General features: G+C 50.5%; 1 protein-coding gene across 2 annotated transcripts in view; it reads right to left on the bottom strand.

Annotated features, from left to right (window-relative positions):
• Positions 1–663: 663 nt before the first annotated feature.
• The window catches only part of Capn3 (calpain 3), a 45,626-nt gene continuing 19,789 nt past the window's right edge, over positions 664–26,500 (bottom strand). The window contains exons 5-24 of one of the 2 annotated variants that reach the window (XM_051144445.1): positions 26,148–26,316; positions 23,167–23,310; positions 21,172–21,255; positions 19,666–19,751; positions 17,179–17,256; positions 16,048–16,208; positions 12,395–12,564; positions 12,097–12,108; positions 11,302–11,510; positions 10,389–10,425; positions 8,592–8,609; positions 4,315–4,428; positions 3,467–3,544; positions 3,141–3,198; positions 2,992–3,056; positions 2,509–2,577; positions 2,288–2,366; positions 2,004–2,120; positions 1,360–1,418; positions 664–1,067 (exon numbers count right to left, since the gene is read on the bottom strand). In XM_051144445.1, coding sequence (XP_051000402.1) covers positions 1,041–1,067; positions 1,360–1,418; positions 2,004–2,120; positions 2,288–2,366; positions 2,509–2,577; positions 2,992–3,056; positions 3,141–3,198; positions 3,467–3,544; positions 4,315–4,428; positions 8,592–8,609; positions 10,389–10,425; positions 11,302–11,510; positions 12,097–12,108; positions 12,395–12,564; positions 16,048–16,208; positions 17,179–17,256; positions 19,666–19,751; positions 21,172–21,255; positions 23,167–23,310; positions 26,148–26,316 — 1,834 coding nt within the window. In that variant the 3' untranslated portion in view covers positions 664–1,040. The remainder of the gene's footprint in view (positions 1,068–1,359; positions 1,419–2,003; positions 2,121–2,287; positions 2,367–2,508; positions 2,578–2,991; positions 3,057–3,140; positions 3,199–3,466; positions 3,545–4,314; positions 4,429–8,591; positions 8,610–10,388; positions 10,426–11,301; positions 11,511–12,096; positions 12,109–12,394; positions 12,565–16,047; positions 16,209–17,178; positions 17,257–19,665; positions 19,752–21,171; positions 21,256–23,166; positions 23,311–26,147; positions 26,317–26,500) is intronic. The other variant, XM_051144446.1, reaches the window with a different exon arrangement.

The following is a 26,500-nucleotide window of genomic DNA, read 5'->3' as shown; positions in this document are numbered from 1 at the left end:
CCAGTCCTAGCCCTTCAATACCTGGCAGGATTGGGTATGTCCATAGACTAAAAAGGTTTTCTTTGTGTGTGTAGAGGTGTGGAGGTCAGATGTGTGGGTGTTTGCCTGTCTCCCGTGTGTGAGTGTGAGAGAGAGAGAGAGATTGATTGATTGATTGTGGAAGTCAGGTTGCCATTGATGATCTTCCTTTATCACTCTACCTTTGACATTGAGACCCAGGTCTCACTTGAACCCACAGCTTGTCGGGTCAGCTAGTCTAGCTAATCGGTTTGTGCCAATGATCTTTCTTTGTCTCCCTCCGGATGGGATTGTAGGTGGGTCAGCACTCCCAACAGGCATTTACATTTATGTGGGTGCTGGGAATCCAAAGTCAACATTTTTACCCTGTGAACCATTGCCCCGATTCTTCTACAGGCTCTCAACAAACCTCGTCCCTTTGTCTTTGCTCTCCCGTATTGGAATTACAGGTGTAAGGCTCCATGCTTGGCTTTTAGGGTTCTGTATTGGGGTCCGAATGCTTACATAGCCCTCTATCTACTGAGCCATCTCCCTAGCCCCAAACTAGGTCTCTGTTGAGATGATACATGAAAGTATAACTAGGAGACATTCAGCCCACGGTGACTGACATATGGTAATAAAAGAAACAGTGCAGCCAGCCTGTGCGTGCCTTTATTTAGATAGCTTTTTTGCAGAATGTAGTCATATTTTTGTCAGATACCCTAGAGTATCAGCCCTGTTAACCCCAGAGTAGACCCATCCTAAAGCTGGCAGAACTGAGTGCAGACTCCTGTGTGAGTGAGTGCCACTTGGCAGGTGCTGTGGACAGCCCAGTGTAAGCTAAGAGGGCAGTTGAGAATCCGTAGACCTCCCAGGTGGCAACAGGCTGTGCACCAAGACTTGGGGCAAAGTGGAAAAGGACCATGAGCAGAAGCCCCGTGGGTTCGGTGGAGGTGCGGCTACTGGGTTCTCAGTGGTAAAAGGTTCCAGCTGTGTCGGATTGAGTTGGAATTCTGGTTGATCTTGCATGAGGCCTGTCTGGCTCAGGCATACATGGTAAGCTGCAGCCACTGAAAAAGGAAACCCCAAGATCAGTACAAAAGCAAGCAGGAGGGTGCCCATCATCCGTAGGGATTGCTTACAAGGGAAGGGTTTTGTTTTTAAAGTAATAAAAACATTTAAAAAGAGCAACTTGCTCCTTTTCCCTGGATCTTTCCTAGGAAAGTGCAACAGTGCAACTTTGGGGCAAGGTGCGTGCCCTAGGAGTCACAGTCTTAACTGGGCTCACAGGGTCCGGTCTGCCTCATTGGCTCCACCTTGGGCTCTACGGTGCAGAGGATCTACTGTGCTTGTTACCCTTACCTCAAGAACATTCAACTTGATGATTCCATCTCCGTCCTTGTCAAATGCATTAAAAGCTCCTGGGGAAAGGAAAGCATAGGCCAAAGGCCAGTCACAGACCCTTTTTTTTTTTTTAATCACCTCCCATCCTTTTTTTGGCGGGGGGAGCTAGTGGCTTAGTTTGTGTTTGCTTTTTTAAAGAATGTGTTTGTGGGTGCATGCCACAGAACACATGTAGAGGTCAGAGGGTAACTTCCATCCACCTTATGGGTTTCAGCCATTTTCCTCAGGCCACCAAACCCACACAACTGAGTCATCGTGCCAGCCCTTGTTTTATTATTGAAACAAGGTCTCTCCATGTAGCCCACACTGGCCTTGAACTCATAATCCTCCTGCCTCTCCTACCTAACTGCTGGGCTCACAAGTGAGCCTCACCTGAGTGCTCATGTAATTTAAGAAGCCTGCGTGAGCGCTGTCCTCCACACACATCCATGCAGAACATAACCAGCATCACTCCCCTTTGTCATCCTTTCCTTGGCCTTCAGAGAGTGATGGCTGATACACAGCAGCAGAGAATAGGCAGTTGTCCTAAGCTCTTACTGCCATGCTATACCATGGCTGAGGGGCTGGAGGCACCTGCGAGCTGAAGGGTAGCCCTCACTTACGGAACATCCCTTCCAGCCTGACGAAGCAGCAAATGAAGCTGTCAAAGTCGATGTTCATGTGTTTGTCCGCGTAGCGCATGGTGATGATGTCATAGAGCTGTCTGTTGAGGTGGAAGCCTTGGAAGGGTGGGGAGAGGAAAGGAGAGTGAAGCTCTCAGGCTGGCTGTTTCCCTGCCCTTGGCCATGCTTGCCTGGGAACTATTGGGACGTGGACTCTTAAGAGGGTCTAGTCTCCCATCCTCTCCCGTCCCCAGCTCACAGGTCTACATGTTTCCCCTCGGCACCTGCATCGTTGACTGCATTTCGCATCTCATAGCTATTGATGGTGCCGGAATGATCTGTGTCATAGTGTTTGAAGATTTTCTGAAAATACAAAGTTTGAAGGACAGCAATCATACACTTAATCCCAAGATAACCCTGTCCATCACTCCCACATTAGGCTGTCATCCTACCTGCCAGGCTTTGCAACCCTGTCCATCACTCCCACATTAGGCTCTTGTCCTACCTGCCAGGCCTTGATCTTTTTCCAGAGGTGATGGAACTCTTGAAGATTCAGTCTCCCAGAGCCATCTGTCTGGAGGATGGATGTCAGGGACACAGGAACATAGTAAAATCCCCCTGAACTAGGAGGGGCAGCTAGGTGCAGGGAAAGTAGTTAAACCAACAGCCTCTCCCAGGGCTCCTGACCCCAGGTTCTATCCTTACCCTCTCTGATTAACCAGAGTTTCTGCCATCTCCATAGCTGACAGAGCCTGTTCCCTAAGAACAATCCTTGTTTGGGGAGGATTCAAAACCTGTGGTAAGAGCTGGAAGTGACCACCAGTCACAACCCAGTATATCCTTCCCTGACCTCTGCCAGGCCAGCAGCATCCAGAATTGTCTGAGTCAGGATCCCCTCAAGCCTTTCCCTAGGCATGGGCACCCTTAACTGCTCCCTTGGCCCCATGAGCACACATCAGAGGGTTGGGGACAGTGGCTGCAAGGATACATCCATGAGTGCTATCATGCTTCGGCAGGACTCGAGCGTGAACCCTTGTGTCTTCAGGTCCTTGTCTGGGGGGATGGAGAAAGGTGAGGAGCTGCTTTCAGATAGCTGGGGTCCCTGCCCATCCCCCACATCTGGCGTGAGTCGCTCACGTTTGTTCACCACCGTGTTGAGGACGTTCTTAAGTTCATCTGCACAGATCTCCATGTCCTGGGGGAGAGGAGGATGGTGAAGGGCAGACCAGTGGGTGGGGCAGAGGCCTTGCGAGACAAGCCCTAGCTGTCTGAGCACGACGGGCTAGTTTCTGTACCCTCAACTCTCCAGAGGCTCTGAGACACCCAGTGGTTGTGCCCAAGCCCAGAGGCAACAAGTGTCTGATGCCACACACATCCTCTGGCCCTCCCAAACCAAAATGACCTCTGTTAAACAATGAGTCACGGGAGGAGGTGGGATCCCAGGCCAGGAGAGAGACACGTACGTCGCCTGCGATCTGCCTGAAGATGTTCCTGAACTGCTGCTGCTCCTCGTTCTCCTGGTCCGTGTGACCAGGCCGAGCCTATATGGGGCCACAAAGGAGACTGGTTCACAGAAAGCAGGCCTCGGTCTCCCAGACAGCCCCACAAAGCGACAATAGCTGGCACAGGGCTCAGGTTCTCAGTCTACCTGCTGAGCCAGAGTGGGGATCCTCTTGGCTTGGCACCTCTTTACTGCCTGCCCCGTTGGTTCCGGCACCTCAAGCCAATGTGCCGACAGCACCCTCAGTTTTCTGCCCACTCCCAGATAGATCTTCTGCTATTTTGAGCTTGACTTCCAGCCAGGTCCCCCAGCCACCTCTGTCTTTGTGGCTAAATCTTCAAAGGCCCCCTCCCTCCCCACTTCATGGGGACTCCTGGATGGAGGTCGTGGTCCCAGAGTTCTGCAGGAGTGCATGCTTGCAGCGAGACCCCACTTTCCTGTGCCACCCCTGCCAACAAGTCTGAATGAAGACAGAGTTGAGCCTCGCTCCCTCCAGCAGGCTTGCCTCAGCCTTTGTCTCCCCAGTCTGTTCTCTTATCTTGGCTGGAAAAGCTCCAGTGGGCTGGGCTCAGCCTTTTGTTCCCATCCAGGGCTGGCTTGGTGCGGGCAGCCTACATACACTTACCCAAGAAGTACCCCCCAAAGTTCAGAGGAGCTTGCTGAGAAGAAGTCAGGGAGATGATTCCAAACCCCTTGATATTGAGGAGACCCTGCCCCTATGGGAGCCACCATAGCCCCTATGGACCCCCAGAGCATAGCAGAGCCTCCACCATAAACTAAACTCCCCATCCATGCCACATGCTCAGAAACCTGTGGGGCTTTCCCTTGTTTATCGTCCCCCGCTTTGCCTTTGCCCTCCTCTGCCTCTTGGTCCACACCCAGCTCCTTGTTGCTGTTTGCTCTGTCTGAAACGAAGATGATGGGCTGGGAAGGGAAAAAGATATGGGGAGGGCAGGAAGGAAGCAAAGATTACAGGCTGACAGGTATGAGACAGTCTTCCCCTGGAGTAGTTTTGTCCAGTGAGGAGGAAATGGTTCAGGCACTTGAGTCTCACTCAGTTCAAGTCCCATCTCTGCATGGACAAGCTGCATGACTAGGGGAGAGATGCCAAGCCTTTCTGGACCTTGCTCAGTAGGGGTTTGGCGTGGTTTTGTTCAGGGCTGAGTCTATGTAGCCCATCATGAGTATACCACTGTATCTGGCTTGAACCTCAATACTGTCTCACTTTTATTCATATTTTTTAAAAAGTATTAAGTGAGCCGGGCATAGTGGGAGGCAGAGGCAGGTGGATCTTTGTGTGTTCAAAGTCCAACCTGGTCTACAAAGTGAGTCCAGGACAGCCAAGGCTACACAGAGAAACCCTGTCTTGAAAAACCAAAAGAAAAAATTAAAAAGAATAAGTGTTGTGTAGGTTACCGGGTCCACTATTTTACACCCAGCCAATTTCTCCTAATGACAGAACAAAGTAGTACATATAAAAACACTAAGAATGCTGAAAGCATATGATGTGATCAATGATTTTCCAACATTTCTGTGGATTTGTTTTCAAATGGAAAAACTCCCAGAAACTCAGTATAAAACCCACTAAAAATGAGGCTGTTGAGGTCCATCATGGTGGCATACAACTATAATATTAGCAGAGGGAATAACCACAAGTTTATAGTGGCCCTAGCAGGGAGCAGGGCTCCACTCCTTCAGTACCCAAGGAGCCTCTCAAAATGCTTGATGGCATGGCTCCCCTGACCAGCCTCCCTCTCAGGTAAGAAATACCTTCATTGGCTGTTTACTCTGTTACCAGCTACTGGAGCTGATTTTCCTTCTGGTTGGCCTTTTGTGGGGACCAGATAGATTAGAGATTGTCAAACTGCTGTGCAGAGATGGAAGGTGCTACAGAAGCAGGAGGGTTACTTTAAGGCTATGTTCATGCAAGTGCACAGGCTACAGAAGGGCTAGAGAGTGGCTGCCATGTCCTGCCCATGCTGCGGTGGTGGAAGGCAGCGGGGCTTGGGGCCAAAGTGCAGACAGCCTTAGCAGTCTCAGCCAAAAAAGTAGCCTGACCAGAGAGTCCCGACTCTCCTTCCATGCTGATTGTGCAGGTCACCCAAGGGGACACGTGGCAAAGCAGCTCTGCCAGATTTGGCTCCAGGAGGCTCCTTAGACCCCAGTTTGTGGGGATCTCAGAACAAGCAGCGGTGATGATCTGAGGGGACCGGGGGCAGGGTATAGCCATGGGGCAGGGTATAGCCATGGGGCAGGGTATAGCCATGAGGCAGGGTATAGCCATGGGGCAGGAAATAGCCATGGGGCAGGGTATAGCCATGGGGCAGGGCATAGCCATGGGGCAGGGCATAGCCATGGGGCAGGGCATAGCCATGGGGCAGGGTATAGCCAGGGGGTAGGGTATAGCCATGGGGCAGGGCATAGCCATGGGGCAGGGTATAGCCATGGGGCAGGGTATAGCCATGGGGCAGGGCATAGCCAGGGGGCAGGGTATAGCCAGGGGGCAGGGTATAGCCATGGGGCAGGGCATAGCCATGGGGCAGGGTATAGCCAGGGGGCAGGGTATAGCCATGGGGCAGGGTATAGCCATGGGGCAGGGTATAGCCATGGGGCAGGGTATAGCCATGGGGCAGGGTATAGCCATGGGGCAGGGTATAGCCATGGGGCAGGGCATAGCCATGGGGCAGGTATAGCCAGGGGGCAGGGTATAGCCATGGGGCAGGGTATAGCCATGGGCAGGGTATAGCCATGGGGGTATAGCCAGGGGGCAGGGTATAGCCATGGGGCAGGGTATAGCCATGGGGCAGGGTATAGCCATGGGGCAGGGTATAGCCATGGGGCAGGGTATAGCCATGGGGCAGGGTATAGCCATGGGGCAGGGTATAGCCAGGGGGCAGGGTATAGCCATGGGGCAGGGTATAGCCATGGGGCAGGGTATAGCCAGGGGGCAGGGTATAGCCAGGGGGCAGGGTATAGCCATGGGGCAGGGTATAGCCATGGGGCAGGGCATAGCCATGGGGCAGGGCATAGCCATGGGGCAGGGCATAGCCATGGGGCAGGGCATAGCCATGGGGCAGGGTATAGCCATGGGGCAGGGTATAGCCATGGGGCAGGGTATAGCCATGGGGCAGGGTATAGCCATGGGGCAGGGCATAGCCATGGGGCAGGGCATAGCCATGGGGCAGGGTATAGCCATGGGGCAGGGCATAGCCATGGGGCAGGGCATAGCCATGGGGCAGGGCATAGCCATGGGGCAGGGTATAGCCATGGGGCAGGGCATAGCCATGGGGCAGGGCATAGCCATGGGCAGGGTATAGCCATGGGGCAGGGCATAGCCAGGGGGCAGGGCATAGCCATGGGGCAGGGTATAGCCAGGGGGCAGGGCATAGCCATGGGGCAGGGCATAGCCATGGGGCAGGGATAGCCATGGGGCAGGGCTATCAGCCATGGGGCAGGGTATAGCCAGGGGCAGGGTTATAGCCATGGGGCAGGGTATAGCCATGGGGCAGGGTATAGCCAGGGGGCAGGGTATAGCCATGGGGCAGGGTATAGCCATGGGGCAGGGTATAGCCATGGGGCAGGGTATAGCCATGGGGCAGGGTATAGCCATGGGGCAGGGTATAGCCATGGGGCAGGGTATAGCCATGGGGCAGGGTATAGCCATGGGGCAGGGCACAGCCAGGGGGCAGGGTATAGCCATGGGGCAGGGCATAGCCATGGGGCAGGGTATAGCCATGGGGCAGGGTATAGCCAGGGGGCAGGGTATAGCCATGGGGCAGGGTATAGCCATGGGGCAGGGTATAGCCATGGGGCAGGGCATAGCCATGGGGCAGGGTATAGCCATGGGGCAGGGCATAGCCATGGGGCAGGGTATAGCCATGGGGCAGGGTATAGCCATGGGGCAGGGTATAGCAAGGGGCAGGGCATAGCCATGGGGCAGGGTATAGCCATGGGGCAGGGTATAGCCAGGGGGCAGGGTATAGCCATGGGGCAGGGCATAGCCATGAGGCAGGGTATAGCCATGGGGCAGGGCACAGCCATGGGGCAGGGCATAGCCAGGGGGCAGGGTATAGCCATGGGGCAGGGCATAGCCATGGGGCAGGGTATAGCCATGGGGCAGGGCATAGCCATGGGGCGTCTCTACCGGCCATGCATTTACAGACTCACATGCAGGTCTTGACAACACAGGCATTGTAGTGTAAGAGGCCCTAGAGAAATAAGGACAAGAGACTGGTCCCGGGGTAGACATATATGGTACTGGTTCCAATATCTCCACTTGTTTGCTGTGTGCCCTTGGCACTTCACTTCACTGCTCTGAGTGTGAACCCTCACTTTCAAAAACCATAAACAGGCTGCATGTGGTGGCGCACGCCTTTAATCCCAGCACTTGGGAGGCAGAGGCAGGCGGATCGCCATGAATTCAAGGCCAGCCTGGTCTACAAAGCAAGTCCAGGACAGCCAAGGCTACACAGAGAAACCCTGTCTTGAAAAACAAACAAACAAAAAACCCAAAACAAAAACAAAAAACCATAAGCAGTATCTACCTTAAAAATAGTATTATATGGGGCTGGGGGTGCCACAAGCACACCACATGGTACAAGTTCAGTCCGGTCTGGACCAGCACGCATGCTAGGAGAGCCTTTGTGACACATTCCCAGGACCACTGTAAGCACCACACCTTGTTTGATGGCTGTGGTATTTCAGAGCCCAGACTCTGGGGAACCACCTGGCTCCGGTGCTGCTGGCTATGTCTCTTTCTGGCCATGTGGTCTCAGGAAGTCTAGTTTGTCTTGCTTTTCTCCCTCTGAAAACAGGACTGCTAACGGAACCGCTGCCCGGGATCACTGTGGGATTGTGGTAATACAGACAAGCACCTGGGAGAGTACCCACGCCGGCAGAGGCCCCAAGGAGAGGAGGAAGAAACACATCTTACACACACCATGCATGGACACACACATGCACATGTTACACATGTGTACACACACCATGCATGTACACACACATACACATGTTACACGTGTGTACACACAGGCATGCATGGACACACACATGCACAGTGCCCTGCCCACTCCCCCTCTTATACCCACCTTGTTTTTTTTCTTTTTCTGTATAGAAAGGGGAACAATAAACGAGGAGCAGGTGAAAATTAAGTTTCTAGGATGGCCAGTGGCTCAAGGCTCTGGGGTCCAAATATTGTGATTAATTAGAGTTTAAAAGGGTATGAAAACTAATGAGAGGGCTCCGTGGGTAAAAGTGCTTGCTACCAAGGCTGACAACCCAAATGTGCCCATGGGAACCACATGGTAAAAGAAGAGAACTGAGCTGGGCATGGTAATGCACACCCTTAATTCCAGCAGAGGCAGGCCAATGGCTGCAAGTTCCAAGTCCAGGACAGCCAAGGCTACACAGAGAAACCCTGTCTCAAAAAACCAAACCAACAAAACAAAACAAAAGTAAAATTGGTTGCTAAAATGTGATTCAGTCAAACCTGTGTGAAAATGAGTTTGCTTCAGGAGATTTTGTTTTAATATTTAGGCAAACATTTAACAGGGAGATATAATATGGGCCTCCAGGTTTGGGGCTTCTTTGGTAAAATTAGAAGGTTTGGCTGTGACACTGGACCTGCTATGTCCTATGGCAAGTCAGCTGAGCCACTAACATTGTCCCTTTAGCACTGAAGCCAAGTGTCGTTTTTCTTTTTTCTTTCTTTCTTTTTTTTTTTTTTTTTCAAGACAGGGTTTCTCTGTGTAGCCTTGGCTGTCCTGGAACTTGCTCTGTAGACCAGGCTGGCCTCAAACTCACAGAGATCCACCTGAGCCACCACGCTTGGCCCACCAAGTGTCATTTGAAAGCTGTTTACAAACATACATAGGAGCCCTACACTAACCAGCTGTACACAAGTGATGTACGGGCTCCCGTGAACCACCCTCCTCCCCTTTTTAGGCTAGAATAGAATCCAGGGCCTTGTGGATGTCAGGCAAGCATTCCAAACTCAGCCCCAGCCCCAGCCCGTGACGTCTTTAGTGTGTAACCCCTGATGCATCCAGCATCCATAAGGTGAGTAAGAGCCAGCTGCACCTGACACTGAAATGAGACGTGCAGTGGCCAGGAAAGCACCTGGATCCCGGCACTAGATCGGCAGCACACCTGAAACTCCTCAATCCACACCCCACTTCCATCCCACAACACACACGTGCGCTCGGCTTCTTAGGCCTAAAAGTGGGAGAATCTGAACTTGAGGTCTCAGCCGCCCTTGCTTGCCACTTCCTGCCTCTGGAAATGCAAGGAAGCCATTTAACCCTACTGAGCCACAACCTTCTCAAGTGAAAAGCTGAGGTGACAGCCTCATCTATTTCTCAGAATGTTCAACAACAACAACAACAAAAATGATGTAAGCCACACACGTGAAGGGTGCCTGGAAATGCCCTTGTGGCTACATCAGGCATTGCACGTGTGTGAGCTTAATGATTTATACCCCACAAGCTCGGCCAGGACATTACTGTTATCTCCATTTGCAGAGTAGAAAACAGAGTCAGAGAGGTTCTGTAACTTGTCCAGGCCACCAAGGTGAGAGGTGAACGATCCAGGTTCTGAGCCTGGGTCCTCAACCTCGTGTATTTCCTTTTTTCTGTGAGAAACTGGATGGGATTCAGCCTAACAATCTAATGTTAGCACCCTTGTCCTCGGGTGCTAAGCCCAACTGCCTTCCTCTGATTGATAAAATGTGGTCTCCTCCTCCACCACCCCCACCCCACCCCACCCCAATCCCCACCCCCGGCTTCCAGCCTCTCCCCACCACCACCACCTGTCTCCTGGCCCCCTGCCTGGGCTGGGAATGTGGCAACCCTCCCTATCTTCTCACCTCGAAGAGCCTAACCACTTACCACTGGCCGATCCACAGAGATTGTATTTTCAGCTTCCCTGGGAAAAACACAAACATAACTTGTCTCAATATCCACCCCCAGAAGCAGCAGGAATCACACACACACACACACACACACACACACACACACACCTTTTTTTCTTTGTTTGTTTGTTTGTTTTGAGACAGGGTTTCTCTGTGTGGCCCTGGCTGTCTTGGACTCACTTTGTGGATCAGGCAGACTTTGAACTCACAAAGATCCCAAGTGCTGAAATTATAGGCATATGCCACCATGCCCAGCCACCCTAAAAATGTGTTCAGGTCACATGGCTTCTTGGTGGTCAAGTTGAGACTAAATCTGAAAGAACGCTGGGACTTTCACTCCAGGAACCAGCCTCATGTAGACACCATTCCCAGAAAAGCCCAGATGCACAGCTACTTGTCGGTGTTGCCGCAGCCCCCACAAAGCACTGCCCAGCCACCTAGCAACAGGTCTCACACCTCTTCCAGGATCAGAACTCAGGGAGGCGGGGTCCATCAGTGCATCTGCCGCCCACGGTGAGTTCAAAGCCAGCCTGGTCTACAAAGTGAGTCTAGGACAGCCAAGGCTACACAGACAAACCCTGTCTCGAAAACAAAAACAAAAACAAAAAAACAAAAAACAAAAAAATCCCTATCTCAAAGAAGTAAGATGAAAGCCACCGCAGAGTGCTTGCCTGGCACGCACGAGGCCCCAGGTTTAATCACCAGTACTGCAAAAAGTAATCAAACAAGTGAGGGAAATGGAGCGATGGGCCCAGAGAGAAGAATGGCACAGGCCAATGGGTGTATCCCAAGAGCCCCGAAGGAAACTGGTCCAGCTGCCTTCTGGCTATAGGATGGGCCATCTAAGTGACCTCTTAGAGACAGGTGGGGGGAGCCAGCCTGGCACTCACTCAGAGAGATTCCTCTTTTCAGAGAAGACCCGGAGGATGAACTCCCCCTCCTGATGGGGCTCGTAGGTGGAGGGTACGATGACATACTCGCTGGGGGGCAGGCGGAAGCGCTGGGACACTTCCCGCATGTTGATGTAGGTTTTGCTTCTGGCCTTGGAGGCGTTGTACAAGAAGAAGTCCTTCTGCAGGTGTTGCTTGTTCCCGTGCATCTGAGGACAAGAGCCCAAGAGGACCGAGGCCCTCGGAAGAGTTGCATGGACCTGCTGGCTGTCCCCTCCAAGGGCCCCTTCCTAACAGTCACAGTCTCTACCTACTCTTCCAATTCCTAAGGCCTCAAAACACCACAGGAACAACCCATCTTGCATCCTCTTCCTTTCTTTGTGATTCAGAAATGAGAGTCAGGTCTATGCTTTCCCTAGACAGGGCCACTCACTGGAACCAGAAGATCCTCAACTCCAAATCCCTCAGGCTGACAAGTGCCCCAAAGATGGGGAAGGACTTTGACTGGATTCTGAAGGAGGTGACTCTCCTATCCTAGGAGGCAGCCACCTTCAAACGGGTCTCTGTGAGTCTATACTTGCACGAGTGTGAAAGAGTGAGTGTGTGAAGGTTTGTGTGTTTGATGGGCAGGGTGTGTCCTGGTGGTAAGGGAGAAAAATGCACATTATGGGGTATGGTAGCCTCCTCGAAGCCTTGCTCACCAACCCTACCAGGAAGCTTCTCAGGGAGCCACAGACAGACTTAGGACCCCCAAGGGATGCTGCACACCATGGCTGGCAGCCGCCACTGCTATACCTCTTTGGGAACCTGGAAGCAAAATAGAAAAAAAGAGTACCTCTGATGTGAATGGGGGTACAGAGTTGGCAGAAGGGAATGCCAGCAACTAGAGAGAGAGAGAGAGACTGTAGGCTTGAATTCCTGCTACCACCCTGCCAGCCCAAGTCCTACCCACCACACCCGTGGCTTTTATGCTGGGTACAAACATGTGTGGTCACCGAGGACCAGGAAATCCAGAGGGCCCTGCTGAAAACTCCCAATTCTCCCCCACTGGAAAGGTGTGTTCCCTGTGCTGCAGGCGGAGGGGTCTTCATACCTCGTAGATGGCAAAGCCGATGGTGAAGAGGTTGGCCCCCAGCTTCCGGTCCTTGCGTCGATTCTTCTGCATCAGAGCCACCAGGAAGCTGCAGATCACCTCAGAGTCATCGGGGTCATCATCCTCCTCCAGGAGCTTTAAACGGTACTGTGGGTTGGTCCAGAAAGTGTCTGCGCCCCGGGGAAAGGAAACGTGCATTCAGATATGCCTCTTGGGAAAAGGGCAGGAAGGAAAATGAGACTGGGAACCTGTGGCCGCTGTTCCCTATGTGAGGAGTAACTTTAAGAGGTTTATTTATATGGGTACTTTGCCTGTATGTGTGTCTGGGCACTACATGAATGCCTGGTTTCCATGCAGGTCAGAAGAGGGCCACCATGTGGGTGCTGGGAACCAAACCTAGGTCCTCTGCAAAAGGAATAAATGCTCTTTACCACTAAGCCATCTGTCTAGTCCCCACTAAATGGATTTTGACTTAGAATTAGGACAGAATTCCTAGAAATTTCTGAAATGGCCCTGTTAACTGCTGACAATCTGTACTACTTATTTATATGAATGTAATTCTCAAGATTGACAATTATAACATCAAAAATCCACCAAGTCCAAAAAATGTTGAAGATGCTCTGTGTTTTACAGTATCTAATATCTAGCAAGATTTAAATTTTTGTATAAAAGTAAACAAGTGCTGGCATGTTGGCGCATGCCTTAATCCCAGTACTTGGAGGCAGAGGCATGCAGATCTCTGAGTTCAAGGCCAGCCTGTTCTACAAAGAGAGTTCCAGGACAGCCAGGTCTATTACACAGAGAAACCCTGTCACAAAAACCAAACAAAAAAGTAAACAAGTACATCTATCTCATTAACATACAAATAAGTGATAAACTTATATGTGCACTAACAAACTGTTTTAAAATAAAATAAATTTATTTTCTTTTAATTTTTTGAGACAACTTTCCTGACTACCTCCTGAGTGCTGGGATTAGAGGTGTGTGCCGTTATATGTGCTTTATTCTGTAGAGGGGTAAGGAATTGAACCCAGGACGTCATGCATGCTAGGCAAGCATACTATCAACTGTGTTATATCCCTTGGCTCACAAGTAAACCTTAAAAAAATATGGATTTATGTATTCTATTTGTATGAGTATTTTGCATATATATACATGTGTGTGTGTGCGCACGCACGCATGCCACATGCATGCCTGGTACCATGGATCTCCTAGAACTGAAGTTACAGACAGTTGTAAGCTGCCATGTGGGTCCTGGGAATTGAACCTGGGTCCTCTAGAGGAACATCCAGTGTGCTCTTAACCACTGAACCATTTCTCCAGTCCCACAAGTAAACTTCTCTTTTTTTTTTTTCTGGTACAAGAAATTTATTTCATATCTGAAATGAAGACAAAAGCCCTCTGTCTCAGCCAGCATGAGACACAAGTTCAATCATATAGACATATGCCACTATCCATAGCACTGGACCTGTGTGACAGCTTCAAGAATCATCTTGGTTTGTAAGAGAGTTTTGATACTATTAAGTTGAGATTTACAAGTAAACTTCTTAATGACTTATTATCAGTAAGTGTTTGATTTGCATACCTATCTTATACACCATATACCCAGGAGTATGTAAAAATTCGTCATTGAAAAGAAGTTACATGTAAAAAAGTTTGAGAGGCTTACTCCCTGCTCCAGACAACTGTAAGATGCCCTGGGTCTAGGTGCTTGATTCAAGCATTTGTCTTATTATTAATGAGTGGGAGCCCTACCCTTGTGCAGGCTGGTATTATGTCAACTTGACACAAGCTAGAGTCATCAGAGAGGAGGGAACCTCCATTGAGAAAATGCCTCCAGAAGATGGAGCTGTAGGGGGCTGGAAAGATGGCTCAGAGGTTAAAAGAGCACTGTCTGTTCTTCCAAAGGTTGTGAGTTCCATTTCCAGCAACTACATGGTGACTCATAACCATCTGTAGTGAGATGTGGTACTTTCTTCTAGCATGTGGGCAGAGTACCGTATAAATAATAAACCTTAAAAAAAAAAAAAAAAAAAGATGAGGCTATAAAGCCTGTAGGCTGGATTCTATAAGAAAGCAGGCTGAGCGAGCAAGCAGGTAAGCAGCACCCCTCCACGGGTCTCTGCACCAGCTCATACTTCCGGTTCCTTTCCTCTGTGAGTTCCAGTCCCCACTCCCTCCATTGATGAACAGTGCTGTGAAAGGCCAAGTGAACCCTTTCCTCCCCAGGTTGCTTTGGTCACGGTGTAACCCCACAGCAATGGCAACTCTAAGGCAGCCTGTCTACAGAGGGGACTGTGTGGACTGAATCCCCAGTACCTTCAGGCCGCCTCCTTTCTGGGCTTTCACTGTCTTTGCTGACGGCTTTACTTTTTTAGCCGATGCTGTGAGTCTCTGAGATCTGGGATTTGGCTTTATGCTTCTCCTTTGGTTCCACCTATGCTGTTTCCCTAGGCATCTGACATACGTGTGTGTGTGTGTGTGTGTGTGTGTGTGTGTGTGACTTCTACTTTCTTTTTTTTTTTTTCAAGACAGGAATTTTCTGTGTAACTCTGGCTATTGACCAGGCTAGCCTCGAACTCAAAGATCTGCCTGTCTCCTTGAACACTGAGATTAAAGGTGTGTGCTACAACTGTCTGGGGTGACTCCTACTAGCTAACTGACCTCTGCATTCCAATGACACCTGAGCTCACTTTCTTGTCTAACTTCCACCCTCTCTCTACCACCCTTTTCCTCTCATTTATTTACTCTTTCTCTTTGTTACAAAATACTGAGTTTTGTGTGTATATGATACATGTATGTTTGTATGTGAAAGGTGCATGCATGGCATAGCATGTGCATGGAGGTCAAAGGGCAACCTTGAGCATCAGTCTTCTCCTCCCACTTTATTCAAGGGTGTCTGTTCAAGGGTGCTGGGCTGACTGGCCCCTCAGCTTCTGGGTATTCTCCTGGCTCCCTTTCCCATCTGCTCACTGTAGATCACTGGGATTATGGACACAGGAATTACTGTGCCTGACTATTAAGGGGGGTCTGGGACGCAGACTCAGTTTATCAGGCCAGCTCTCCTGTCATTTTCGAGTTTTTATCATATAACCAAGTCTACTCTAAAACGTAGGTGACTTCAATCCTCTATTACAAATCTTTACCTTGATAATCAATAGGTACCTCAGACTTTTCATGTCACAAGCCAAAGTCCTCTCACGGTCACTCCACAACCAACCACACCAAAAGCAACAATACCCACTTTTGTTCTGTGCAACTTGTATTACAGTGTTGACTCCTCCACCCAGGTCATTACACTGGGACCACTCATTATTCCTTCCCCTCCATCTCTGAAGCCACTGACTCCGTCAGGCTTTTAGCATCTCTGCCATCAACTACTGCAGCAGGTGCCAGGCCCTCAGGTATACCTTGGACATGATTGACATGGTGTTCTGACAGTTTCCTGCTTCACCTTTGCTCCTGGCAAAGGTACCAGGGAGCTGTTCCCTGCTCCCTGTTGGAGACTCCTCCACATGGCTATTTCCTTCCTTACTGGGGAGGCTTTAATAAGACAGTGCATCCTTAAGCTTAGTACAGACTCAGTAAATGGTAGCTAATATTATTGTGCCTGGACTGAGTTCTGCCCTTCCCCCATGCAGACGGTCTCCCACCTGGGAAGTTGCGGCAGCCTCCAGCAGAACAGCCCCTCACCCAGCGGCCCTCGTTTACAGACACTGTCCAAGTCTGAAGCTTATCAGACTCCAGGGCATCGGCTGTGAGGTTGCAGATCTCCAGCTTTGTGAAATGGTAGACAAAGTCATCATATGACATCCTGAGAGGTTAAAAAGAGGAGAGACTCACATAGGCCGAGGAAGGGAGGATTCAAGGGCTAAAACAGTACAATAAAGTCCCCAGAAGACATTGATGTTGTCAGTTTGCTTGTTCACTTGCTTTTGAGAGACAGGATTTCCTGCCTCTGTCTCCCAAGTAAATGATGGACTTACAGATGTGTGCCTGGCATTGCCATTTCTGACATATCTACCCCAAACTATTACAATGTCCTATAAATATGATACCTTATTTGTCTTTGATGACAGAGAGCTGAATATCAATTCTCCAAAATGTTACTGTGTGTTTCACCATCACTAGGCACATTTTAGGCACAGGGAAAAAATATGTCGCTTGGGAAAGGATAGGGTTTTTTTGTTTGTTTGCTCTCTCTCTCTCTCTCTCTCTCTCTCTCTCTCTCTCTCTCTCTCTCTTTCTCTCTCTCTCTTTTAAGACACTGTCTCTCTGTGTAGCCTTGGCTGTCCTGGACTCGCTTTGTAGACCAGGCTGGCCTCGAACTCACAGCAATCCGCCTGCCCATGCCTTCCAAGTGCTGGGATTAAAGGCATGCACCACCATGCCTGGTAGGAAAAGGATGGTTTTAATGCTAATGACATCACAAATAAATGCATCTGGGACCTTTGGGAACCATAAGCATTGTAAGGGACATTGCTGAGAGTCAGAAGGCTGACATGACCAGAATAAGGCTGGCACAGGACATCAGATTTTTAAAAGCCCCTTGGTTTAGAAGAAAACCATGGTAGGGCCAGTGCATAAGGGTGGCTGGGACAGAAGTTGCCATGTGCAGGCCTGGGTCTGAGCACAGTCACTGCTATGACCTGGCACTCTTTTTTCCCCGAACCTCATCTGTGCTAGGCCCTGGGAAGACATAGCCCAGATGTGCCAAAGGTGGAACCAGGTGGCTTCTGATTGGAGACTGAGGTCTCATCTCCCTGCCTGGGTCATAAACTTACCAGAACTCTCCATCCTCGGTGACCTGGTGTTGTAGACGGGCCTTCTCATCTTTGTCTACAAAGCTCCAGTCCTTCCAACTGGTAGGAAAACGGAGGGATTAAGGAAGGTGGAGGAGGAGGGGGAGGCCTGATGTGGGCTGGGTCCCAGGATCACAGAAATACAAAGTTGGATAAGGCCATATCCAGACCACTGCCAGTAAGAGGCATCAAAACACAGCTCCAACCTGCTACACTCAGTAGGAAGGCCTGGAGTCGATTCCCACCACTGAAAATACTAAGACCAAATCCTCAAATGGGCTCACAAGGGCCTTACTGTCTCTGGCTGAATCTTCTAGCACTTTCATTAAAAGCTTGACTCTACAAATAGGCAGATTGGGATTCGCCTGTGGTAACAGACAGCTGTGTATCATTAGACAGCCACTGGACCTGTCAGCTTTGACTTCCTCAGCTGCAGAAGGGAAACGATTACATCACCTACCCAGGAACTATGATGAGTTCATGAAATAACTCATCGAAACTGTTAGCTTAGTTCCCACTGAGTTGCTAAGAAAAGATCAAACATGGTTGGGTTTTTGTTGTTATTATTTTTTTTTTTCCTGGTCAGGAAACAGCCCAGCACTGTTTCTAAAACTGGGTGCTTTTTACACTTTCTCTCCTCTAGAGTGAGGAAGTAAGCACTGTCTTAGGCTCACTGGGTTAGAATGGGGTTCCAAATGGGGTTCAGGGTGTGCTGGGAGTCAGGGTGCTCCAGAACCACAGTAGAGATTGCTGAGAGACATGGCCCCACTCAGCGACCCCTGAAAGGGAGGAGACAACAGGAAGTGCGTCAAGGCACTAAGTTAGTCTGGAAACACAGCAAGGTCACTGTGGCAAGGCAGACTATGGAGGAGACAATGATGGGGCACTGAGGGCCTCCCCACAGCACAGAGCGCCATTCACACAGCTGTACCTCCAGGTAACATTTTATCCCCCCTCCCCAAATCATGAGGGGCTACGGCTTTGAGATCCTGTCACTGAACCTAAACCCACAGGGACAAATCTGTGTTTCCGCATTCCTCACTACATCCCCAGTAGCATATAGTCAGCTGCAAGAAAAGACCTGTCACGTGGATGAGTGACAAGGAGTAGGGGTGCTTATGAATGTAGGAGGCAGCAAGCTCACAATCAGCATCTTGTGTGTCTACTGCCAGGTGACTCTTTTTTTTCAAGACAGGATTTCTCTGTGTAGCTTTGGCTGCTTTGGATCTTCCTTCATAGACCAGGCTGGCCTTGAACTCACAGAGATCTGCCTGCCTCTGCCTCCCAAGTGCTGGGACTAGAGGCACACGCACCACCACCGCCTGGCCAAGAGGTGACCTGCCTTGTTTTTTTTTTTTGTTTCTTTGTTTATTTGTTGGTTTTCTGAGACAGGGTTTCTCTGTGTAGCCTTGTCTGTCCTGGACTCCCTTTGTAGACCAGGCTGGCCTCGAACTCACAGCTATCCGCCAGCCTCTGCCTCTCAAGTGCAGGGATTAAAGGCATGTGCCACCACGCCCCGCTGAGAGGTGACTTATTCACAGGCTATCCTCAGTGGTTAGCCCCATGCCTTTTTTTTTTTTTTTTTTTTTTTTGGTTTTTCGAGACAGTGTTTCTCTGTGTAGCCTTGGCTGTCCTGGACTCTTTGTAGACCAGGCTGGCCTCGAACTCACAGCGATCCGCCTGCCTCTGCCTCCCGAGTGCTGGGATTAAAGGCATGCGCCACCACGCCCGGCGTGCCCCATGCCTTCTACTTGTTAGGTGATCAATAAACACTTGCTAAGTGAATGAATGTGAGACTGAAAGAACCAGGAGTGGCCATGCTAGGATGTGTGCAGAAGTCTCTAAGAACACAGCCACACAGGGCCTGGGTGTGGACCTTTCCACTGCTGGGTCTTATTGTTCAAGCACAAGGGGCTGCCTGTCATTTAGTAGGGACCATCTGACCTCAGTGACTGACAGAACTCTAGAGGGGCTTGTAAAGTTCCGGAGCTTTTGTGATGACTTCTCCATAGTGGTCGTCTTGTTGGTGCCAGGGTGTTCTTTTCAGAGATAGGCAGTAAAAATCTTTCACAGGACTTGAGTATGTGAACAGAGAAGAAGATAAACTCAGCCTCAGTCAGGCATTTCCCCAGCTGTCGCGCACACCACACCCCTCAAAGTGCTGGTGCTGCTTCCATTTTATAGACGAGACCAAGAGACTACGAAGGGAATTGCCTGTTTAGTCCAGAAACCTGCACAGAGACTCTTCTCGAGTCATTCCTCTCAAGCCTAAGCCCATCGTCATCTTCACTGAGTCCCTGGCTCGCCTGCTTTCACCCCCAGCCTTTTTGGAGCGCCCACGCCTGTATCCTTCTCTGTGGGTCGTTGGTTTGAGGGTGATGCTGCACCAGTAGCAACAGTACTCTCTTGGTTTGGTACCCAACCCAGTGTGGCCCCGGGCTCTGTTGCTCCACGATCTGCCTCACCTACCCATCGCTCCAGGAGCCGTTCCACTCCACCTGGCCCCAGGGGTTCCGCAGCCGCACCAGCTTCACCTTCTCGCCTTTGAACAGGGCCTGGGGCAAAGAGACACAGCTCTGAAGCTTGAGCAAGTTTGGAAAGATGGGCGTCTGACTTGCTCTGAGGGCTGGGGTAGGTAGGACTTGAGAGAGTCCAGTGTGAAGGCTGCCTGCCAGGTGGACAAACCAGAAGCTCGCTGTATATATGTTTACCCACATGAGTTTATGTGCACCACATATCTGCAGGTGCTTGAGCAGGCCAGAGGTTATCAGAGCCCCTGAAGCTTGAGTTACAGGGGATTGGGAGCCACTTGATGGTGCTGGGAATCAAACTCACATGCTCTGAAGGAGCAGGAAGATTTGTGGTGCTCTCAACAGCACAGCCACCTCTCCAGCCCTTATTTTCAGTGTCTGTGCATGTGTAAGTGTGTGTATGAGTGTGTGTGTGCATGTGTAAGTGTGTGTATGAGTGTGTGTGTGTGTGTGTGTGTGTGTGTGTGTTGTGGTATGAGGGGGAGTGCGCATGTGCCTCACTGCACATGTAGACACCAGAAGACAACTTTCTGGAATCAGTCCTCTTTCTACCATGGGCTCCAGGTTTGAACTTATGTCTTCAGGTTTGCACAATACATGCTTTTACCAACTGAGTCACCTCACTAGCCCTCTGTGTGGGGTTTTTAAAAAGGTTTCTACTGGCTAAACTACAGCAGATGCCTCCTCTCACTGGGCCAATTAGAAAAAGATGCCCCATTCTCCAGTCATGTGTTGTGGAGGATGCAGTCACTGGCTCTCTCAGGCCATTCTTTTCCTCAGGGCATGAGCAGCCCAATGGCGTGTTACAGCCTCACAATGTTCCTGCTTGGGAAATGACCCAGGAAACTTCAGGAAGCAAATATTGCAAATGAACATGAGAGAGCACGAGGCATGGTAATACACAAACCCAGCTGTGTAGGACAAAAGCAGTATTTCTAATTGTTCCTTGGAAACATGAGAAAAATTCCCATCTTCAGTGTTATAGACAAAGAGAAGAGCCAGGGAAATGGCCTAGCTGGTGAAATACCTGCTGAGCAAGACCAGAGACCCAAGCTTGGATCCCCAGCACCCATATAAAAAAGATGGCACAGCCAAGCATGTCTGTAACCCCAGCACAGGGAGGGGTGGACCCCTGGAGCCCACTGGCCAACTGATCTAAGCAACTGGTAAGGTGAGACTCTAAGTGAGAGACATTGTCTCAAAACAAGGTGAGCCATTGAGGAATGCCCTGTACTGACCCTGGCCTCCACATGCACACACATCGCATGTGCATTCACCACACAGCCAGACCAAGAAGTGTGTCTGCAGCTAGATCTATGTCTAGTAGGTCCCATAGGCCTCTTCACCCCCCAGAACCCAGCTTGGACCTGACTGGCAAGCTCTGTGAGTAGTGAAAAAAGTTGTCTTGACTTTAGAGGTCAATTCAGGGGTTTCCAGGACTCACCTCCTCCAGCCCAGTGACTGAATAGGCATGACCTTTGACCAGCCCACAGGCCATTCTCGTCTCATACTGCACAGGAACAATGGTCTGTAGAGCAATAGGCAGACAGCCTGTCAGGAGCTGGGGGCAGAGGCTCTGCTGCTTGGAGGCTAGGGCTCACACTGGTCCGTTTCTGAGTTATCTCACACTAAGGCTGACGCGCTTTCCTGACAGTATGCCTTACGGCCAGAATCAGACCCTGACTTTTTTTTTTCTGCAAGACAGGGTTTCTCTGTATAGCCTTGGCTGTCCTGGACTCACTTTGTAGACCAGGCTGGCCTCGAATTCACAGCGATCTGCCTGCCTCTGCCTCCTGAATGCTGGGATGAAAGGGATGCGCCACCACTGCCTGGCTTCCTCACTGTGTTTTCAAGAGCAACAGGAAGATGCAGCCCTAAACCCTGGCTGATCACACTATCCTGATGGCCAGAGAGCTAGGTGGGTTCTTGAATAGGAAGTGAATAAAAGGATTTGCCACTCCCTTCTAGACCCCACCCCCTCAGCAGAGGAGAGGGGGCATCTGGGGTCTGTGCTTTTCACTGAGCCTGTCTAAAGGTGACTATTCCCAAAAGAAGGACTTGAGAAAGGGAGTCCAGCAAAACCTAAACTTCCTTCCTGCCATCACCTCACCTCCCTCACACCCAGTACTAAGGACCCGGGGGTGGGGAGTGGGGCGGTTCTCTGCTGTGACATGACTATGTCTGAATGCATGGACTGCTGTAGCAGGAGCAGAGATGCTGAACTGTGGTCTTGTGGGTTCTTAGGTACAAGGTCCCCTGAGCACCCGGACAGGCATCCCAGCACCAGCTGGCCTAGTGACAACCGCTCTGGGCCACGTGGTATCAGGGTACAATTTCCAGAAGCCTTCTTCAGGGTGACAGGTGTAGATGAGGCTGGAACTTTTTTCATCTTAGTCTCTTAGATTTCATTCCTCATTTGACGGAGACTAAGGCAGGGCAGCATTCACTGTTCCATACACCTATTCTAGATCAGAGGCTACCTGAGATGGCTTTTGGCTCTACACAGCCGATCATTTTAACTCAGGAGTTTTACTCTTGGGACCCTGTCCCATGGAAGCCATTGTGGGTGTACACAAGCATGTCTCTATTGAAATGCTTTTAAAAAACAGACTAAAAAACCAAACCTTCTAACTTTTTGATAACAGAGTGTTAGTAAGTAAATTATAAGACATTTGCACATTAGGATATTGTCCAGCTACTAAAATGTTATAAAAGAATACTTAGTTGTATTTTAAAAATATGAGCCTGAACAACAAAACAGCAGGGCTGCAAGGATGTAACATATAATACGATAGGATTTTATTTTATTTATTTATTTACTTTCGAGACAGGGTTTCTCTGTGTAACCTTGGCTGACCTGGACTCTTTTTGTAAACCAGGCTGGCCTCGAACTCACAGTGATCCACCTGCCTCTGCCTCCCGAGTGCTGGGATTAAAGGCGAGTGCCACCACGCCTGGCCCACAATAGGATTTTTTTTTTTTGGTTTTTCGAGACAGGGTTTCTCTGTGTAGCCTTGGCCATCCTGGACTCACTTTGTAGACCAGGCTGGCCTCGAACTCACAGCGATCCGCCTGCCTCTGCCTCCCGAGTGCTGGGATTAAAGACGTGCGCCACCACGCCCGGCTCCACAATAGGATTTTAAAAAACAAAAATATAGTTTAGGCTCGTGCCCAGATGGATGATATACCAAATACTGGGCAGTTACTGTTAGATAAGAAAATAGAGGCTAAATTCACCTGTGATTTTCTGTACGGCCTAGTCCGTCAGTACGGACGTGTGCCTTCCAGGGCCGAGGCCCTGCGTTCCTTATCCGAGAGCTAACAAAGCACAGGGAAATTGTTCTGTTCTCACTGCCTGCTCTGGGGAGTCGACATCAGCAGGACGGGGCATGCAGGTCAAGTGGTGCTAGTCAGTGCGGATAGCTGGAGGTGTACACACCCGTGACGGCCTGTCATCTGAGCCCCTGGGGTCCAGGTCTGAGTCCCGGAGCAGCGAGTTATCCATATTTCTCACCATGCGCGCAATCAACTCCCCCATGTTCAGACCGGAAGGAGAAGTTCCGTAAGTCATGTTCGTGCCATCCTGAGGCCCGATGGGAAGGAAAGCAGAGAACCCAGGGAAGGGAAAGAGAGCAAACAAGGGAGGGTGGGAAGGAAGGGAAGGAGACAGAAGAAGGGAGTGACAAACAAAGCAAAAGAGGAGACATCAACAGTACACAAATGCAGAAAAGATGCAGGACAGCGACAGGGAAAGGAGAGTTCTCCTGTGTAGTAATTCTTATGCTGACTGACAACCAAGCCTTCCTACCCACAGGGAATGCTGGGAGGAAGGTAGCTTGCCCCGCCCCTTCCTCTGAAAGGGAGTTACCCAGGCTACTGTTCCCTTGGGGAAAACAGGCCATGGTGGCCTCTCCTGGTTCCTGTCTCGGTCCTTATCACCTTGATGCACTAAGAGAGGATCTCAGGAAGATCGCCCAGAGCTCAAGGACCGCGGTGATGTCAAAGCTAGTGACTAGGGAGCTTTTTGTTTTGTTTTGTTTTATTTTGTTTTTTCGGGACAGGGTTTCTCTGTGTAGCCTTGGCTGTCCTGGGCTCGCTTTGTAGACCAGGCTGGCCTTGAACTCACAGCAATCCACCTGCCTCTGGGATTAAAAGTGTGCACCATCACACCTGGCCTGATTAGGGAACTTTCTAAGGGAAATAACGGGCATAGGTCCACAGCCAGCAATGTGGTTGGCTTGGGAGGGTGCTTGCTCTGAGCAGACTAGACAAGAGAGGCCTGTCAGTCAGTGGGGCCTCTGGATCCATTCCTGTCAGTCAGTGGGGCCTCTGGATCTATTCCTGTCAGTCAGTGGGGCCTCTGGATCTATTCCTGTCAGTCAGTGGGGCCTCTGGATCTATTCCTGTCAGTGGGGCCTCTGGATCTATTCCTGTCAGTGGGGCCTCTGGATCTATTCCTGCCAGTCAGTGGGGCCTCTGGATCTATTCCTGCCAGTGGGGCCTCTGGATCTATTCCTGTCAGTGGGGCCTCTGGATCTATTCCTGCCAGTGGGGCCTCTGGATCTATTCCTGTCAGTCAGTGGGGCCTCTGGATCTATACCTGTCGGTGGGGCCTCTGGATCTATTCCTGTCAGTGGGGCCTCTGGATCTATTCCTGTCAGTCAGTGGGGCCTCTGGATCTATTCCTGCCAGTGGGGCCTCTGGATCTATACCTGTCAGTGGGGCCTCTGGATCTATTCCTGCCAGTGGAGCCTCTGGATCTATTCCTGTCAGTCAGTGGGGCCTCTGGATCTATTCCTGTCAGTGGGGCCTCTGGATCTATTCCTGTCAATGGGGCCTCTGGATCTATTCCTGCCAGTGGGGCCTCTGGATCTATTCCTGCCAGTGGGGCCTCTGGATCTATTCCTGCCAGTGGGGCCTCTGGATCTATTCCTGTCAGTCAGTGGGGCCTCTGGATCTATTCCTGTCAGTCAGTGGGGCCTCTGGATCTATTCCTGTCAGTCAGTGGGGCCTCTGGATCTATTCCTGTCAGTGGGGCCTCTGGATCTATTCCTGTCAGTGGGGCCTCTGGATCTATTCCTGCCAGTCAGTGGGGCCTCTGGATCTATTCCTGCCAGTGGGGCCTCTGGATCTATTCCTGTCAGTGGGGCCTCTGGATCTATTCCTGCCAGTGGGGCCTCTGGATCTATTCCTGTCAGTCAGTGGGGCCTCTGGATCTATACCTGTCGGTGGGGCCTCTGGATCTATTCCTGTCAGTGGGGCCTCTGGATCTATTCCTGTCAGTCAGTGGGGCCTCTGGATCTATTCCTGCCAGTGGGGCCTCTGGATCTATACCTGTCAGTGGGGCCTCTGGATCTATTCCTGCCAGTGGAGCCTCTGGATCTATTCCTGTCAGTCAGTGGGGCCTCTGGATCTATTCCTGTCAGTGGGGCCTCTGGATCTATTCCTGTCAATGGGGCCTCTGGATCTATTCCTGCCAGTGGGGCCTCTGGATCTATTCCTGCCAGTGGGGCCTCTGGATCTATTCCTGCCAGTGGGGCCTCTGGATCTATTCCTGTCAGTCAGTGGGGCCTCTGGATCTATTCCTGTCAGTCAGTGGGGCCTCTGGATCTATACCTGTCAGTGGGGCCTCTGGATCTATTCCTGCCAGTGGGGTCTCTGGATCTATTCCTGCCAGTGGGGCCTCTGGATCTATTCCTGTCAGTGGGGCTTCTGGATCTATTCCTGCCAGTGGGGCCTCTGGATCTATTCCTGCCAGAATTTTAGGAATTGGAATGTCATTGCTCAGGTTTTTGTTTTTTAATTGGGAACCACCCTATCCCCAGGAATAAATTTCCATGGAAAAACTGCCCATTTTAAAGTCAAGAATCATTCCTGCTCTATTTATTTATTTATTTATTTATTTATTTATTTTTCTTTTTAAAAGCAGGATCTCACTATGCATCCCAGGCCTGCCCGGAACTAACAATCTTCCTGCCTCGACTTCTAAATTGCTAGAATCACTGGTAGTTCCTATATCTTTTTTTTTTGTTTGTTTTTGTTTTTGTTTTTGTTTTTCGAGACAGGGTCTCTCTGTGTAGCCTTGGCCATCCTGGACTCACTTTGTAGACCAGGCTGGCCTCGAACTCACAGCGATCCGCCTGCCTCTGCCTCCCGAGTGCTGGGATTAAAGGCGTGCGCCACCACGCCCGGCTGCCCTATATCTTTTTTAACCATTTATTTAGTGTCGGGTGAGGGTGCGTGCACAAGTCAAAGGACAAGTTGTGGGAGCCCATTTCTTCCTCAGGTTCAGTAGGATGCGCCCTTACCGTGAGCCGTCTCACCCATCTGGCTCTTGTTCCTTAAAGCATTCACTCATCCCAGAAGGGAGCTGTGCGCTGCTGTTAGCTGAGTAAAAGGCTTCCCGGGAAGCACACTTACATCAATGGAGCAGCCCATGAGGGAGCCTCTCTCGATGGCTTTCCTCATGATCTTGTACATGTCACTGGGGGCATCCTTGATCTCAAAAAACTCTGTCACCCCTCCTGTGAAGTCCTCCATCGCTTCTGTGGTGTTTCCACCCTTCAGAGCTTCATAGGAACCATGGAGCCTTAGAGAGAGGACAAAAGTCAATCCGGAGTCTAGGAGCTCTAGGAAGTATGACCCGAGGCCACAGAGGGCCAGATGCATTGTCACCAACTGTCCCCATGGCACTCTTCCAGTGGCTGCTAAACCTAGCAGGGGAGCTGGAGCACCTGAGGTAAGAGACAACTTGCTCTTCTGAATAGGGTACA

Source organism: Acomys russatus, chromosome 4 (genome assembly GCF_903995435.1).
Source record: "Acomys russatus chromosome 4, mAcoRus1.1, whole genome shotgun sequence".
Lineage (NCBI taxonomy): Eukaryota > Metazoa > Chordata > Mammalia > Rodentia > Muridae > Acomys > Acomys russatus.
Note: the sequence above shows the minus strand (reverse complement) of the source record. Positions and strands in the feature narration are given on the sequence as shown.